At 67.8% G+C, this 14,072-nt stretch overlaps 1 protein-coding gene across 5 annotated transcripts; it reads left to right on the top strand.

The window, feature by feature from the left end:
* Positions 1-100: 100 nt before the first annotated feature.
* PALM (paralemmin) lies at positions 101-13,861 on the top strand. Of its 5 annotated transcripts, none has more exons than XM_065042124.1 (9): positions 101-288; positions 6,233-6,281; positions 7,009-7,089; positions 7,173-7,303; positions 8,300-8,423; positions 8,747-8,768; positions 8,878-9,030; positions 9,854-9,985; positions 11,115-13,861. In XM_065042124.1, the coding sequence occupies exons 1-9, from the start codon at positions 284-286 to the stop codon at positions 11,696-11,698; spliced, it is 1,281 nt and encodes a 426-aa protein (XP_064898196.1). In that variant the 5' UTR covers positions 101-283; the 3' UTR covers positions 11,699-13,861. The 5 variants fall into 5 exon arrangements, with proteins under 5 accessions (XP_064898196.1, XP_064898191.1, XP_064898194.1 ...); XM_065042119.1 differs by lacking the exon at positions 101-288 and adding an exon at positions 1,630-6,001; XM_065042121.1 differs by lacking the exon at positions 101-288 and adding an exon at positions 1,652-6,001 and having other exon boundaries at positions 8,971-9,030.
* Positions 13,862-14,072: the final 211 nt, after the last annotated feature.

Here is a 14,072-nt window from a genome sequence, read left to right as displayed (position 1 = left end):
CAGCGGCAGCCGCAGCCCCGGGGGCGCCGCGCCCCGAGGCCGGTGAGGGGCGGCGGCAGTGACGGGCCGCGCCCGGCAGACGGAGCTGTGCGGGCGGCGCGGGGGGCGGGAGCGCCGGCGCGGCCCCGACATCCCTGCGCATCCCGCAGCCCCGCCGGGGATGCCGCCGCCCGCCGGGCCCTGAGCGCCGGGACGCCGGCGCCCGCCGGCCCCGCTCAGCCGCACCTCGCCCGGCCCGACCCCGCCGGAGCCGCCGCCGCCGCACGCCTCGCCCGCCCGGAAAATGGAGTGAGTACCGGCTCGGGCCGTGCCGCCGCCGCGGGGAGCGGGACCCCGGCACCGGGCCGCGGCCCCCCCCGTGCCGCCGGCTGAGCGCCGCAGTACTGGGGGGGTGGCCCCCCGGGTGCCGGGTTCTGCACCCCCGCACTGGGCTGCGAGAACCCTCCACCGCGGGCTTACGAAGCCTGTATTGGGAGCTCGTAACCCCCCTGATGCTGGGGCTTGGGACCCCAAAACTGGGGGCTTGTATCCCACTGACCCTGGAGGCTCAGGACCTCAATACCGGAGGCTTGTGTCCCCCCAACACCGAGGCTTGGGACCCCAAAACCAGGGCTCATATCGTCCTGATGCCAGGGCTCGTGACCCCAAAACCAGGGCTTCACATTCCCCCAGATACTGGGGCTCAGGACCCCAATTCTGGGGACTTGCATCCCCCCAATGCTGGGGCCTGGGACCCCAGTACTGGGGCCTCACATCCCCCCAGTGCTGCTCAGCAGGTGCTGCCCCTCTCCGGGTCCCTGCCCTGCTGTGGGGTCTGAGGCACCAGCTTGGGGTACAGCTGCAGAGGCCCCAGAGCGGTTGTGGGGGCTGCGGGGGGCGAGTCTCCGCTGGCAGTGGCGCGGGAAGCAGGGGGGTGGGAAGAGCGTTTATTTTTGTGTTTTGAACCTGTTGTTGCTTCTGCGTGTGGCTGGGCTGAGTGGGTGGCTGTGAGCCGCGGACCCCTCCCTGCGCGCACCCCAGCGCTCTGCCGAGGGACCCGGCGGTGATGGGTGATCCTTGTGCACCGGGTCCTGCTGGGGGGATGCTCTCTGGCCCCAGCCTTATCCTTTGTGTGCTGCCTGGCTGGTTGGAGCTGGGCGTGGGGCTTTGTGGGTGGGTGGGGAAGAGAGAGCAAGTGGGGGCCATTGGGGGCCCGGTAGCTGGGGACTGTCCTGCCCACGCACAGGTTTTGCCCCTCAGGGAGACCAGCAGCTCTGGCCTGCAGCATGCTGGTGCCCGGAGGGCACGGGGCTGGGCAACATGCTGGGTACCAGCAATAGCAGCTGGCCAGACTGGCCCTGTCTCACCCAGGCCTTTCCATCCCTCCATGGCTCTGGTCCCCAGCAAAGCAAAGAAGGATCCCCCAGCATCTGCTGCGTTTGGCACTGGGGACTTCTCAGGGCATCCAACCAGCCCAGGGTCAGCTCCCCACTGCTCCTCGTGGGCACCTCGCCTGGCACGGCTGCACCACCCACCTGCGAGTGAGAGGTTGGGTGCTCAACAGGTCCTGCTCGCCGCTGCCTGCCTCCCGCCTGGGGACCCCCATGGCGTGGGCGAGGGATGGGGTGGTGGTTTCCTGGGGTTGGGGTGGGCTCTGGCTGGCTCAGAGCTGAGAGCGCTGTGGGAGGCACTGGTGGGGGCCTGGGGATGTTTCTTATGTTGGAGTGGAGTGGCTCCCCTTGGTGCTGGAGCAGCTGGAGGCTTTGTGGTGCAGGGGCTCGGCTGGGCCGTTCCGTGGGCCCATGTCCCACGGTGGAGGTGTTGGCAGCGAGGAAGGGCAGGAGGAAGGCTGCAGAGCTGCCGTGGGACAGGTTGGGTAGAGGAGCAGAGCTCAGGGCGGGGGGTAGCATGTGCACAGGAGCCTGAGTCTGTCTTTCCTCCACCCGGGAGGCAAGGAGCCCCTGGGCCCCAGACAGGAGCTGCTCTGGGGTGAGGATGAGCCCTGCAGCAGCCCAGGAGGAGGGAGAGGAGCCGGGCGGATCCTGCCCCAGCCAGGTGTTTCCTGATGGAGAATGGCTGGACGTGGGCTGAGCCCAGCGCCTTGGCTCGGCGCCAAAGACTGAGCTCCCCGCGGGTGCCTGGGGCTCATGGGGCGCTTCTGCCGGGAGCCACATTCCTGCCGGCTCCTTGGAGCCTCGTGTGTGCTTGGATTCATGGCACTAGTGTGGGAAAGCTGCGCTGCCTCGTGTGAACAGGAAAACCCAGGGACCAAGCGATGTGGCTGGGGCCACGCCGAGGTGGCGGGGAGCCGGGCGCCGTGTCCCGGGCCAGCGCTGGGGCTGCCTGGCCCAGCTGGTCGGTGCTCCCTCTCTGCTCTCATTCATAAACTGTGGGGGAGTTTCCTGGTGGAGCCTTGCTCCTCTAACTGGAAGGGAGCTGGAAACCCAAGTGTTTGGAGGGCACTTGAACCATTGTTTGAAAGATCTGTAATTTTCCAATCAAACTCCCTCCCCAAGCCTCTGTTCATCAAATATTCATGGGATCCATTTTCTCCTGGCACTCCCAGCCCACGTCTCAGCCCGAAGAATCAATCAGGCAGCTCTGCTTTGCTCTAATGCATCCTGCGTTTTCAGGAGCCTGGGGCTGCCATCTCCTCCTGCCTTCCCCATCTCCCCCATCCCCGTCTCCTCCCAAGGCGGCAGCGTGTGATGGGGCTGCGCAGGGTGTGTGTGGAAGGCACGGCTCCCGGGGAGGCAAGGACACGGCTGAGCTGGGGTGATGCAGCCAGCTGCGCAGTGGAGGCAGCCAGAACTGTGTGACAGGGCCGGAGCAGCCCCCGTGTCACCAGGACCTGAGCAGGCGGGTCAGACCCGGTGCCCAGCCGCCCGGCACTCGGCTCCTCGGCAGCGCGGATTTCTGGCTGTCCTCGCGCGAGCCGCTGGCTGTTGATTTATTTGCCTTTGCGGTCGATGAGTGCCGGCCCCGGGCTGCACGGCCCCCTCCCCTCCGCACCCGCTGCCAACAGGGCGTTCGATAGCGGCCCCGCTGCTAATGGCTTCGTGACGGAGGCTTTGCAGCCGCTCCACAGGCGAGCTCCCCACGGCAGCGTCACACCGGGCGCAGCCAAGGGGCCCAGCTCTTGGCATGGGAACAGTGGTGTAAATCAGCGCCGGTCCCTTCATTGCCACCAGTGCTGCCGTTTGTGTGGGCTCTGGGCCCCACACCGGGACCCATCTCACCGGGGTCTGTACGGGGGTCTGTGCAGTGGTGCCCCCTCGCAGAGCTCTCTCTCTGCCCTCCCTCTGGCTCAGAGCTGAGCGAGTGGAAAGGGAACAGAGGTCAGGGGAGTGGAGGAGCAGCTTGAAACGGCTCTTCGCACATTTGGATGAGCTAATGGGAAAAAAACAGAGGAAGGCAAATAAACATTATTGTTTCATGTCAGGCGGGGAGGAGATGAAAGGTCATGGGCTTCCCTTGTGATGGTAGGAAATGGCAGCATCAGCAGGGCTGGAAAGAGCTGGAGAGCGTGTGAGTGCGTGTATGGGGTGCGTGTGTGCTCACGCGTGTGTGGATCCACCCGTGGGGCCAGGGGCTGCTGCATTTGGAGGTGGGAGTTCCTGGGGTGTCATCCCCCAGTGCCACCTGTGTCTGTGGTCCCATTGACTTTGTCTCCCATGCCACGGCCATGGCTCTCCCTGCCACGCAGTGCATTGGGCACGGCTGGCGGAGCTTCCCTGGGACACGGGTACCAGGCGGAACAGCAGGAGCCCCTGAACCGGAGCTGAAATGAGGGGAAGGAAGGGCTCGGTTTGAGTTTCTTTCCCGGGCTCGCGGTTCCGAGGGGGTCGGTGGGTCCCTCCCAGCCCCGGGGTGGCCCCTCGGTCCCCCCGATCCCCCCGCCCGCCGTGCGCATCCGCGCGGCTCGCGCCGTTGCCATGGCGCCGTTGCCAGGGAACCGCCTCCCGGCGCGGCGGAGCCGCCACTCACCGGGCCGGAGCGGCGGGGCCCCATCGCACCGGCCCCGGCTCCATCGCACCGGCCCCGGCTCCATTGTACCGGCCCCGGCCCCATCGCACCGGCCCCGGCCCCATCGCGCGTCCCCGGCCTGGGGCTGCAGCTCCCGTCCCACGGGGAACAGTGGAGGAAGAAGAGTTGGGGTGCACAGGCGACGGGGACAGAGGGGGCCGGGGGTGTGCAGCGAGGGGCATTCAGCCTGTTTTGTGTCTCTCCCTGGGCCAGGAAGATTCCTGGCGTTCAACCCGGGAATGTAGAGAGTGTAGCAAATAATGGAAAATAAAGAGGATGGAGGAGGGAGGAAAAGCAGAACAGAACGTTTCAGGAACGCTGTTAAAGTTTGGATCCATCAAACGGGGCAAGATCCAGGAGAGAAACAGGCCCTGGCCCAAAGCCTTGCGAGTCTGGGGTGCTGAGCGCCGGGCTTGGGGGGGACCCGCAGCCCCGGCGCAGGAAGGTGCCCATGGCAAAGGGCAGCCCTGGCACCCCTGTGCCGGCCCCTGCTGCTCTCAGACCCCCGCGGCCGCGCAGGGAGCGGCGGCAGAGCCAGCGGGGATGGCAAAGGGACTTACAGACGCTCCGACTTTCTTAGGGTTTGTAATGATTTAATTCCCGGTGGGAGCACGGCGTCGGGCTGCCAGGCGGGTGTGCGCCTGCGCCTGCCAAACAGCCACAAACAGCACAAAAATAACCGCTACAAAAGCGACACCTTCCCCGGTTTGTTTTTCTGGCCTGGATTTCACAGCCGCCAGGATCCGGGGTGAGGGGAGGACGGGCGGCTCTGAGCAGCTTTTGGTTAATCGCTGCCTTCGAGGGGGGGCGCAGGGGGTCCTTTTGGCCCGGCAGAGCCCCTTTGATTTGCTGCACAGCCCAGCTCTTGCACATGCATGTGCTCCTCGCTAATGGCTTTTCCCGCTGTGCTGGGGACACGGCGCTGCCCACCCCTCCCTGTCCCCCCCGCGCCCCGAGCCGCCCCGCGTGGGCTGGGACTGCAGGGCCGCTCCTCTTCCTCCTGCCCCTGGGAAGGGACCGTTCGCTTCTTGCTCTAATTGCGCTTTCAAAGCGTCAGGGCTGGACCCGGGGGGGCGGGGGGCAGGTGCAGGAGCGTCCCGCCACCCCCCGCGCATCAGCCACGCCGGCTCCGTGTGCTCGGCAGCTCCGCGGAGCTGGGAAATGATTGCGCACCGAACCACCGGCGCACACCGAGCCCAGGAGCTCTGCTGGCCCCTCCGCCGCGGGCAGGGGCTGCGGATCCCCCGCCCGGGCTGCGAGAGCTCGGCCGCGGGGAGCGGAGCCCGGGCCGGCGCCTCCACCGGTGTCCCCTGCGGAGCGGCCGCCTGCGCAGCTGCCCCCTCGCAGGCTCCGCTGTCCCTCGCTCTGGGAAGTAAGTGGCAATGATCCATCGCCTGACGATACCTCTGTGCCTCCCACCCTAATTAGTGTCACAGCTAAGCACCTCGTTAGCGTCGCCTGGCGAGCAGCCAGCCGGCTCCCCGCGGCGCCGGAGCATCCCCAGGCGCAGCCGGCCCTGGGCAGCCGCCCCCAGCCCCGCGCTGCGGCTCCAGCTGCCCAACCTGCACCTGATGCTTTGCGCTGAGAAGTTGAGCGCGTTGCTGCGGGGGGTCCGGGCACCCCCTTCTTACAGCACCCCGGGGCCCGGCTGCACCCAGGGAGCTGTGTCAGGGCCAACGCGGCGGCTGCCGCTGGCAGCATCCCCAGCCACAGCCACGGGGATTCGCCTGTTGCAATGTCTGTGTCTGTGCGTGTCCGTGTGTCTGTGCACGTGTGCGTGCGTGTGCCTGTGTGCACAGTCCGGAGAGGTCACTGTCCAGGAAAGGTGTCAGCAGCCAAGAAATGGGCTTGGAATGGAAAGTGTGAGCCAAGTTGAACCGCAGGGGCAGCCAGCACTGTCCCGCTCCAGCCTCTCCACGGTCACCATTTCCATCTGCGCCGCGGTTGTGGGGGGAGCAGGTCCCGCCGTGCCAGGTCGCTCCCGGTGCTGGGCCGGGTGCGTGTCCCAGGGGGTTTGGGCAGGGGTGCCTGGAGGAGCCGTGCGGGTGAGCAGCTCCTGGCTCCTGGGTGGCGAGGGAAGGGGAGAAAGCAGCTGGCGGGAGGGAAGGGTTCAGCCGTTGTCCGGCTGCTTTGTGTGGTTCGGTGGTGGCACAATGTCCCCATTCACCCGCACCTCTCCTCCACGGGGGCGGCTGCGCTCGTCACCGCTCTCTCTGCTCTCTTGCAGGGTCGTGGAGGCCAGCACACTGCAGCAGGAGCGGCTGCAGGCCATCGCGGTGAGTCCCGCATGAATTGGTGTCCCCATGTCCCCAACGTCACCGGCAGCCTGTGGGGTAGACACGGGGGGAGGACGGTGCTGGTGCAGGGGCTCCAGCCTGGGAAGCTGCTGTAGGCAGGGACCTGAGCGCCCCCCCAGCACAGAGTGGGGTGCTGGGCTGTTTTACCCCCGGGTGCTGCTCTGCGGCAGCTCCCCTGCCCTCTGCGTGCTGCAGCTGCCCCGGCCCAGCCCCTATCTCCCCATCTCCACTGCACAAAGGGCAGATTGTTCTGGGCCAGAGAAGGGGAGCGGGTGACGCTCACCGGGCTGGAACTGACTCTGCTGGAACCATCTGGACCAGCCCCAGGATGTGCGGCTGGGGGGGGGGGCGGGGAGAGGCCATGGGGGCTGGTTCCTCCCATGCTGGCAGCTTGCTCAGCGGGGCCGGGACAGGGGACAGTGACATTTTGAGACAACAAACAGGCTCCAGGCTCTGTCCTGATTTCTCTGCACCCTCCATGCCTCAGTTTCCCCCGGCAAGAGCAGGGACGTGACAGCTGGGTGCTGTCCCCACGGCCAGTCTCGCAGCCCTGGGCATGGCTTGTGTCCCAGTGTCCAGACTCTGTGGGAGCCCCTTGCTCCCTGCTGCCCCCCGCCCCGGGGATGCTGCTCTGGCCGGGAGGGAGGTGCCCCCAGCCCAGCGGGGCCCAGCGCCCACCCCGGCTCTGCTGCTCTGTTCCCCCCAGGAGAAGCGGAAGCGTCAGACGGAGATCGAGAACAAACGGCGGCAGCTCGAGGACGACCGGCGGCAGCTGCAGCACCTCAAGGTGGGGATCCCCTGAGACCCCCAGGGACACGCTGGGGACCCCCAGCTACGGGGGGCAGGACCTGACCCCTCTCTGCTCCCCAGTCCAAGGCTCTGCGGGAGAGATGGCTGCTGGAGGGAGCCCCGGCCTCAGCCTCCGAGGAGGAGGAGGCCATGAAGAAGCAGATGCAGGAGGATGAGGTGAAGACCAAGGAGCTGGAGGAAACTATCCAGAGGTAAGAGGGGCCCAGGGTGTCAGGGTGCACTCAGGGGGCACCCAAGTGTGGAGATGCAGCTTGGTCCCACATGCTGGGCACCAGGAACCCCCCAGCCTCAGCCCACCCCCCTGTGCCTGTGCTGCCACCAAGGAGGGGCCACAGCCCCAGCATGGAGGTGTCCGGGCAGCCCGGCTGTCCCGCAAGAATGCAATCAGTCATGGCTGTGCCATTAATTACCAAGCATCGGTGCAGAGAGGGGTCAGGCACGAAGGGGCCTTTGTGTCCAGCTAATGGCGCGGTGCATTCCTCTGCCGGCGCCTCGGCGGAGACAGGAGGTACGGGGGGCTCTGCTGGGGGCTGCTGCCACCGCGCTGACAGAGCAGCCCTAATTCCCATGGACAGGAATCTGCGGGGACTCCCCGGACCCCCACGGCATCCCGGGGGGGCCCTGCTGCTGGCACGGCTCTCGGCTGGGCTCGGTGGCTGGGAACGTGTGGTTGCCCTTGTGGAAGCTCAGTTGGGTTTCAGGCAACTTGTGTGGGAGCTGAACAGTGACGGAGCAGCGCTGCTCCACGCCACCGAGCAAGGGCACTGGAAAGTGTGTGGCGGGCTCGGTTGTCACTGCACCGGGACAGCAAAAGCCAGGGGGTCACCCTGTGGGGTCAGTCCTGATGCCCATGGGGTGGGCATCACCCCGTCTGCTTGGGCCGAGCCCATCAGCTGAGCCCGGGTGCTCAGCACCTGCAGAAGCACAACCATCACCCTGCACGTTGCTCGCCCCACGGAGCGAGGGCAGCACCCACTGGGTGAGCCCTGCTCTCATCCAGCAAATGCTTTTCCCCTGTGAAGAGGTGGTGATGGCTGCGGCCGAGGTCGGTCGGTCTGTCTGTCCCTGCACCTTGTGAGTCCCAGAGGCTTCTTTGTGTCTTCCCTCTCCGCTGCACCATCTCACTGGCCTGCAGGTCTGCTGTGGCTGCCTGCACCGCAGCCTCACGGCCCCCGCTCTCCCCGCAGGCTGGAGAAGGAGCTGGAGACACTGGAGAACGGCAGCTCAGCAGGTTCCACCAAGGAGAACCTGGCGGAGGCGGCGGCGCCAGCCAAGGAGCAGAAGGCAGAGCCCGTCCCCAACGCGCAGAAGGTGGGCACAGCCGCGCTGTGGGCAGGGCTGCCTGCTCGGGAGGGGAACGAGGGTCGGTGTTCGCTCCCCCTCAGCCACACCAGAGCTGGTTCTCGCTGCTGGTGCAGAGCAGGGTGCTGCCAGGTGCTGGTGTGGCTGCGGTGGCCCTGGACCCCAGTGGGGTGACGTGGCCACCACCATGTCACTGCCAGCCCTGGAGCCCCTGCCCTGCCGGTCCCTTTGCCCACGGGGTTGGGGATCCCTGGCTCCGGTGGGCTGGGCGCATGGGTGGTGGGTGCACAGCAGCTCCCAGTGACTCCTGACCTCTCTTTTCTGTTTTGCAGAGTCCCCTGGGCACAGTCAAGGGTAGGTGACCCCCGGCCCCACACAGTTCCTAATCTTGTGGGGCTGCATGTGCCGCCCCCTCATGCTGCCCCCAGGGCAGCCCCGTCCCCATGTCCCCGTCCCCTCGCAGCCTCCGGCCTCTCCCCGGGGCCCCTCCCGCGGGCGCACAGACAAGGATGCGATGGTTTAGGCTCTGGCGATCACCTCTCCTCTCCCTCCCCAGCCGAGAAGGTCTCCAGCAGCCCCATGAAGGTGGTGGAAGGCACCGACATGATGAAGGCAGGTGGGTACCTGCTGTCTGGGGAGCAGCTCTACCTCCCGGCCCCTTCCCCCCCACGCTGTTCCCGCCACCGCCGCTCGATGCCTTTCCACACCCCAGGCACAGAACATCGTTTATTTGCAATCAGAGCGTTTGTTTTCGCTTCCACCCCGCGGCTGGTTCGTGGTTCGGGGCCTCCCCGTGCCCCGCATCTCTGCTCTGGTTTCATCCTTTGCCTCCTGCTCTGTCTGCGGCTGCTCGGCTGCCAGGGTGGAGGGGCTGGCTCCGGTTTGGGGGAGGCTCAGAGCCCAGGCAGAGCCCATCTCGGGTCCTCGGAGCAAAGTGCCACCAAGCCAAGGTGATCCCAGCGCTGGCAGGGACTGGCTCGGAGCCAGCGGAGAGATGCCAAGGATCGCCCGTGCCATGGGGGCGGAGGGGCTGCCCCAGTGCCAGCACCCCCAGCAGGGGACATCTCCTGACCCTGGCTCCCAGCCCACGTGCCACGACTGGCACCGCGCACAGGCCGGACAGACAGACAGATGTAGCACCACTTGCCACTGTGCCTCCATGGCCTGGCTGGGCCCTGCGATGCAGACGCTGCGGAGGTAAGGAGATGCCGGCAGCACCAGGACGGCGCCAGCGCCACGGGTGCCATAGGAGGGTTGCGCCCAGGATGTCACATCTTCCTCTGCCATTCACTGCTCCTCGCTGCCGCCTCCCGCATCGCTGCCGCCGCTGAGCACCGCACCGCTGCTGCGCTGCCACACCGCTGCCCGCCGCCGCGGCTGCGCAGGGGCCGGGGAGGGCCGGGGCTGCCGTAACGCGCGCTGTCCTCTTTGTGTCCCAGCCATGTATTCGGTGGAGATCACGGTGGAGAAGGACAGAGTGACTGGGGAGACCAAGGTCCTGTCCAGCACCACCCTGCTCCCCCAGAACCACTGTCTGCAGGGGGTCAAGGTGTACGAGGATGAGCTGAAAGGTACGGCTGGGCCCGCAGCACCCGCAGGAGCAAGGGGCAGAGGACACGGGAGCGGCTGCCTGAGTTGCCTCGGTGGGCGCCAGGGACGGGCTGGGGCTGCTCCCACCGTCCGCACCAGCTCGGCAGGGACACGGCTCCGGGCAGCCCCCGCCGGTCCCTGAGTGGCGTGGGAGCCGTCCCCGCAGCGCGGGGCAGCCGGTCCCGACGGACCAGCCCTGGTGTGCACATCATGACCCTGCGCCGCGGGAGAGCGAGAGGAGGATCTAACGTGCCTGAGACGTGCCGGCGGTGGGGACTGGCCACAGGGCCAGGGTGCGTTCCGGGGGCTGTTGCTGCAGAGCAGACCCTGGGCTCCGCAGAGTGACTGCCTCGCCAGTGAAACCGCGCTGCACCGGCAGCCGGTCCCGTTCACCACCCTCCCCGTGGCCACGGCCGTGTGTCTGGCCTGGCTGTTGTCCATCACTCCATCGACTGGCTCCTGAAGCTGCTGTGCTGATCGTCTCATGATGCCTCAGGTCAAGTGGAAAATGCGATGAGCTGGAGGCGGCTCTCACCATGACGCACATCTGCAGCCACGCACCGCGCAACGGCAGCAAAGAGCCCCCTCCCTCCCGGCCACGGGGCCGCGGGCAGCAGGACGTGGTGGCCACGGTGGGACGTGGCAGGGCAGCGCCTGCCGAGCGCTCACTGTGGTCGCACAGGTGGCAGCACTGATCTGCCACAGCAGCGTGTCAGCCCCGCCGGGCCGGGCAGCAGCCAGACACCATCGCACCGCGGTGAGCGCAGCCAGCCTGGCGGTTGTTGGAAACCTGGCCACAGCTCCTGCGGGGCTCACCGGGGCTTTGGATGCACCAAGGGCCGGGAACGGCTCCTCATGTTGTGTTTTTGTTTCAGCCTCTTCATCTTCTTGCCAGGCAGGGACGAGGGGGGTCTGGCAGCAGCTCTGGATGGGGGTTCGGGTGCTGCCGGGGGGGTCCCAGCCACAGTGCCGGCTTTGGGGAGGGGAAGGGGCCACTCCCCGGCTACACAGGAGCTGCGGCCAAGGGGGTTGCACCAGCAGGAGCTTTCCCAGGTCAACTTGAGCCCCTGGCCCGAGCCCCTCTCACCCTCCTTCTCCTTGTCCCCGCAGTGGTGCACGCGGTGAGCGTTGAGGACGGGGCCCTGCAGAACGGGGCACAGCCCCTCAGCTCCTCCGAGGTCGACGAGCTCCTGCACAAGGCGGACGAGGCCACACTGAGCGAAGCCACCGGGCGGGAGGTCCCGGCCAAGGGGGGTGAGGGCGCTGGCAGCGCCCCGGGCAGCCAGAAGCCGACGCCGCAGCGGGAGATCACGGGGCTGCAGGCCAAGCCGCGGGAAAGTGCCACGGTGCCCCCGGGCGAGGGGACGGAGCCGAGCCGCGAGCAGCCCGTCACCATGATCTTCATGGGCTACCAGAACGTGGAGGATGAGGATGAGACCAAGAAGGTGCTGGGGCTGGAGGGCACCATCAAGGCCGAGCTGGTGGTGATCGAGGACACCGAGAGCAAGCCGGAGCCGGTGCAGAAGGACCACGCGCCACCCAACGGCACCGCGTTGGAGCCAGTGGCTGCCCAACCGCTGGGCGAGGAGAGCCCGGGCGGGCAGAAGCCGGGTGTCAACGCCACGGACGCCAAGGAAGCCGAGCAGGAGATGGACGCGAAGAAGCAGCGCTGCAAGTGCTGCACGGTGATGTGAGCCGCGCCGGCCCCATGCCGCCGGCACCAGCTGCCCCCGCCGCACCCCTTCGCCCCGGCCCCCGCTCGCCAGGCCTGGCATGCCGGGCTCCCCCCTGCCGGACACGGACCCTCGTTCTGCAGAGCCGGGGAGATCCAGCACGGCGCCGGCGAGGCCACGGCAGGAGCAGCAACCCGTGGCACCGCTCACCCCGTCTGCCCGACGCCCGCCCCGTGCCGCACCCCACCAGCGCTGCCCGTGGTATTTATTAGAGACTCCCCCACCCCACGGCACCCACCCCACCGCCCAGCCTTGCCCCATGCCGGTGCCCTCCTGATGCCGACGCTGGAGCCTTCCCCTCCTCTCACCGGCAACTTCCCACCCACCGCCGGAGGACGGAGCCGGTCGGGCCGGGGGTTCGGAGGACAACGCCACGTCCATAGGTGACTCCCAGGGAGCCGGCGAGACCTGCGCTTGGCCCAGCCCATGGCGGGCACTGAGCAGCCCCACACCAGCCCCTGACTCTGCACCTCCATCACCCGCCGCTCCGGTGGGACAGGCCCTGCGCTGTCCCCTCCCGCTGCCTGCGGATGTCCCTGCTCCATCCTGTGTCCTCATCCCTGAACCCCCTGGCTCCCTGAGCCATGAACCCCCAGGACGGAGCGTGTCCCGGCGAGGGAAGGGCAGCACCGGCGGCACCCCCTCCACGGCACTCAACCACGGCCGGGGGCTCGCAGGGGACCGTGGGCCACATGTGGCACTTGCGGGGTTGTCCCCAGCCTGTCCCTGGGGCTGCGGGCTGGACACTCCGCTCTGCTCCCCGGGTGCTCATGGTGACGTTGCTGCTGCCCTGCACCGATGCCACAGGCTCCTGTGGGGCCTCTCCTCCGTGTCAGCTGCCACGCCGGCGTCGCTTGGCTCTACCAGATGGGAGGACCGAGGGTGCCATGGCTGGGCGCCCGTGTCCTCCCCGGGTGACGTGGGTGATGATGGCAGCAAGGGAGGGGAAGCTGGGAGGTCCCAGCCCCATGGGGACGGGGATGGGGCAGGAGCAGCAGTGGGGGGTGGCCCAGCGCTGTGTCCCCCTCCTGCCCCGGCTGAGCTGCCAGAGCAGCAGCTTTGCGGAGCTGCTCACTGGAGCCGGGGGCTGCAGCAGCAGCTCCCCAGGTCAAGCAGGGCAGCCCAGTTTACTCCAGTTCACCCCAGGCACCGGCACTGGGAGCTGCTGGGGTCCGGTGTCCCATGGAGGTGTCCCCAGGACACCGTATCTGTGCTGCAGCTGTGAGCGCCTCCCCCGCTCCCCCCAGCCTGCGCCCCAGCCCTTCAGCGGGGATTTCACCACCAGCACCAGCGTTTCCTCCCCACTGAGACCCGCTGGGGCAGGCGGGGAGGGTGGGGGGGGGTGTCCCACAGCAGCACCCGTGGGTGCTGAGCCCTGCCCTGGCCACAGGTGCTTCTGCCGCGGCAGCTGAGGCAGCTGGTGGGGGTGACCCCCAGAAGGCCTCCCTTCCCCCTCGCCCCCTCGTGTGAGCAGTGACCCCCCCATCACATCCCAGTTGCCCCCCAGTTACCACCCAGGCTGTGTTTTTCCCCCAGTGGGGGCTGCGGGGGTTGCGATGCTGCCGTATGAGTCCTCCTGGGGGGAGCGCAGCCCCGAGCCCCCCACAGCCACCCAGTGCCTCTGGGAGAGGCAGAGCTGAGGGGGGGGATGGGGGGTCAGGGCTGGCACCCCCTGGAGGGAATGGGGACCCTCTCCCGCAGACGGGCATCGCTGGAGCCCCATTGCTGCAGACCGGGGGGGCTGGGGCTGGATGCTGCGGGGCATCTGCCCCATGGATCCTGGGGACTCGTTGGAATGGGTCCCCAGTGGGGTTGCACGTCACCTCCTGCCACCCCCACCCAGCCCCCCGACAGGGCCCCCTCCTGCACCCCCTGCCCCTCGGTTGGTGCCAGCCCCTGGCCCCATCTGGCCCCATGGCGCAGGGAGGGGATCGGGCCCCTGGGGCTGGGGGCTCTGCGCACCCCAGCCCCATCCCGGGCCCCCCTGCCAGCCCCCGCTGAAGTGCACTTCCCGTGTCCCCCAGCTTTTCACTCGTGCCGAAGCCGTTGGAAGTTTCCCCTCCCCAACCCCTCCCCGTTGTTTGTAAAACACCTGAATTGAGCAAATAAACTGTGTGACCAACAGCTGGTTCCTCCGCCCTCGCGGGGAGACTGGGGCTGGCGCCCCAGTGCCTGGCACCCGCGCTCAGCACCAACGTGGGGGGAACGGGGCTGGGATGGGGATCCTGGGGTGCAGGGGATGGGGATGATGGGAATGAGGATTTATGGGCTGAGGATGTTGGGGATGGGGATGATGGGATGAGGATGCTGGGGATCATGGGATGGGGATGATGGG

The sequence above is a fragment of the Columba livia genome, chromosome 27 (assembly GCF_036013475.1).
Source record: "Columba livia isolate bColLiv1 breed racing homer chromosome 27, bColLiv1.pat.W.v2, whole genome shotgun sequence".
Classification (NCBI taxonomy): Eukaryota; Metazoa; Chordata; class Aves; order Columbiformes; family Columbidae; genus Columba; species Columba livia.
This window is presented reverse-complemented; position numbering and strand designations above follow the sequence as displayed.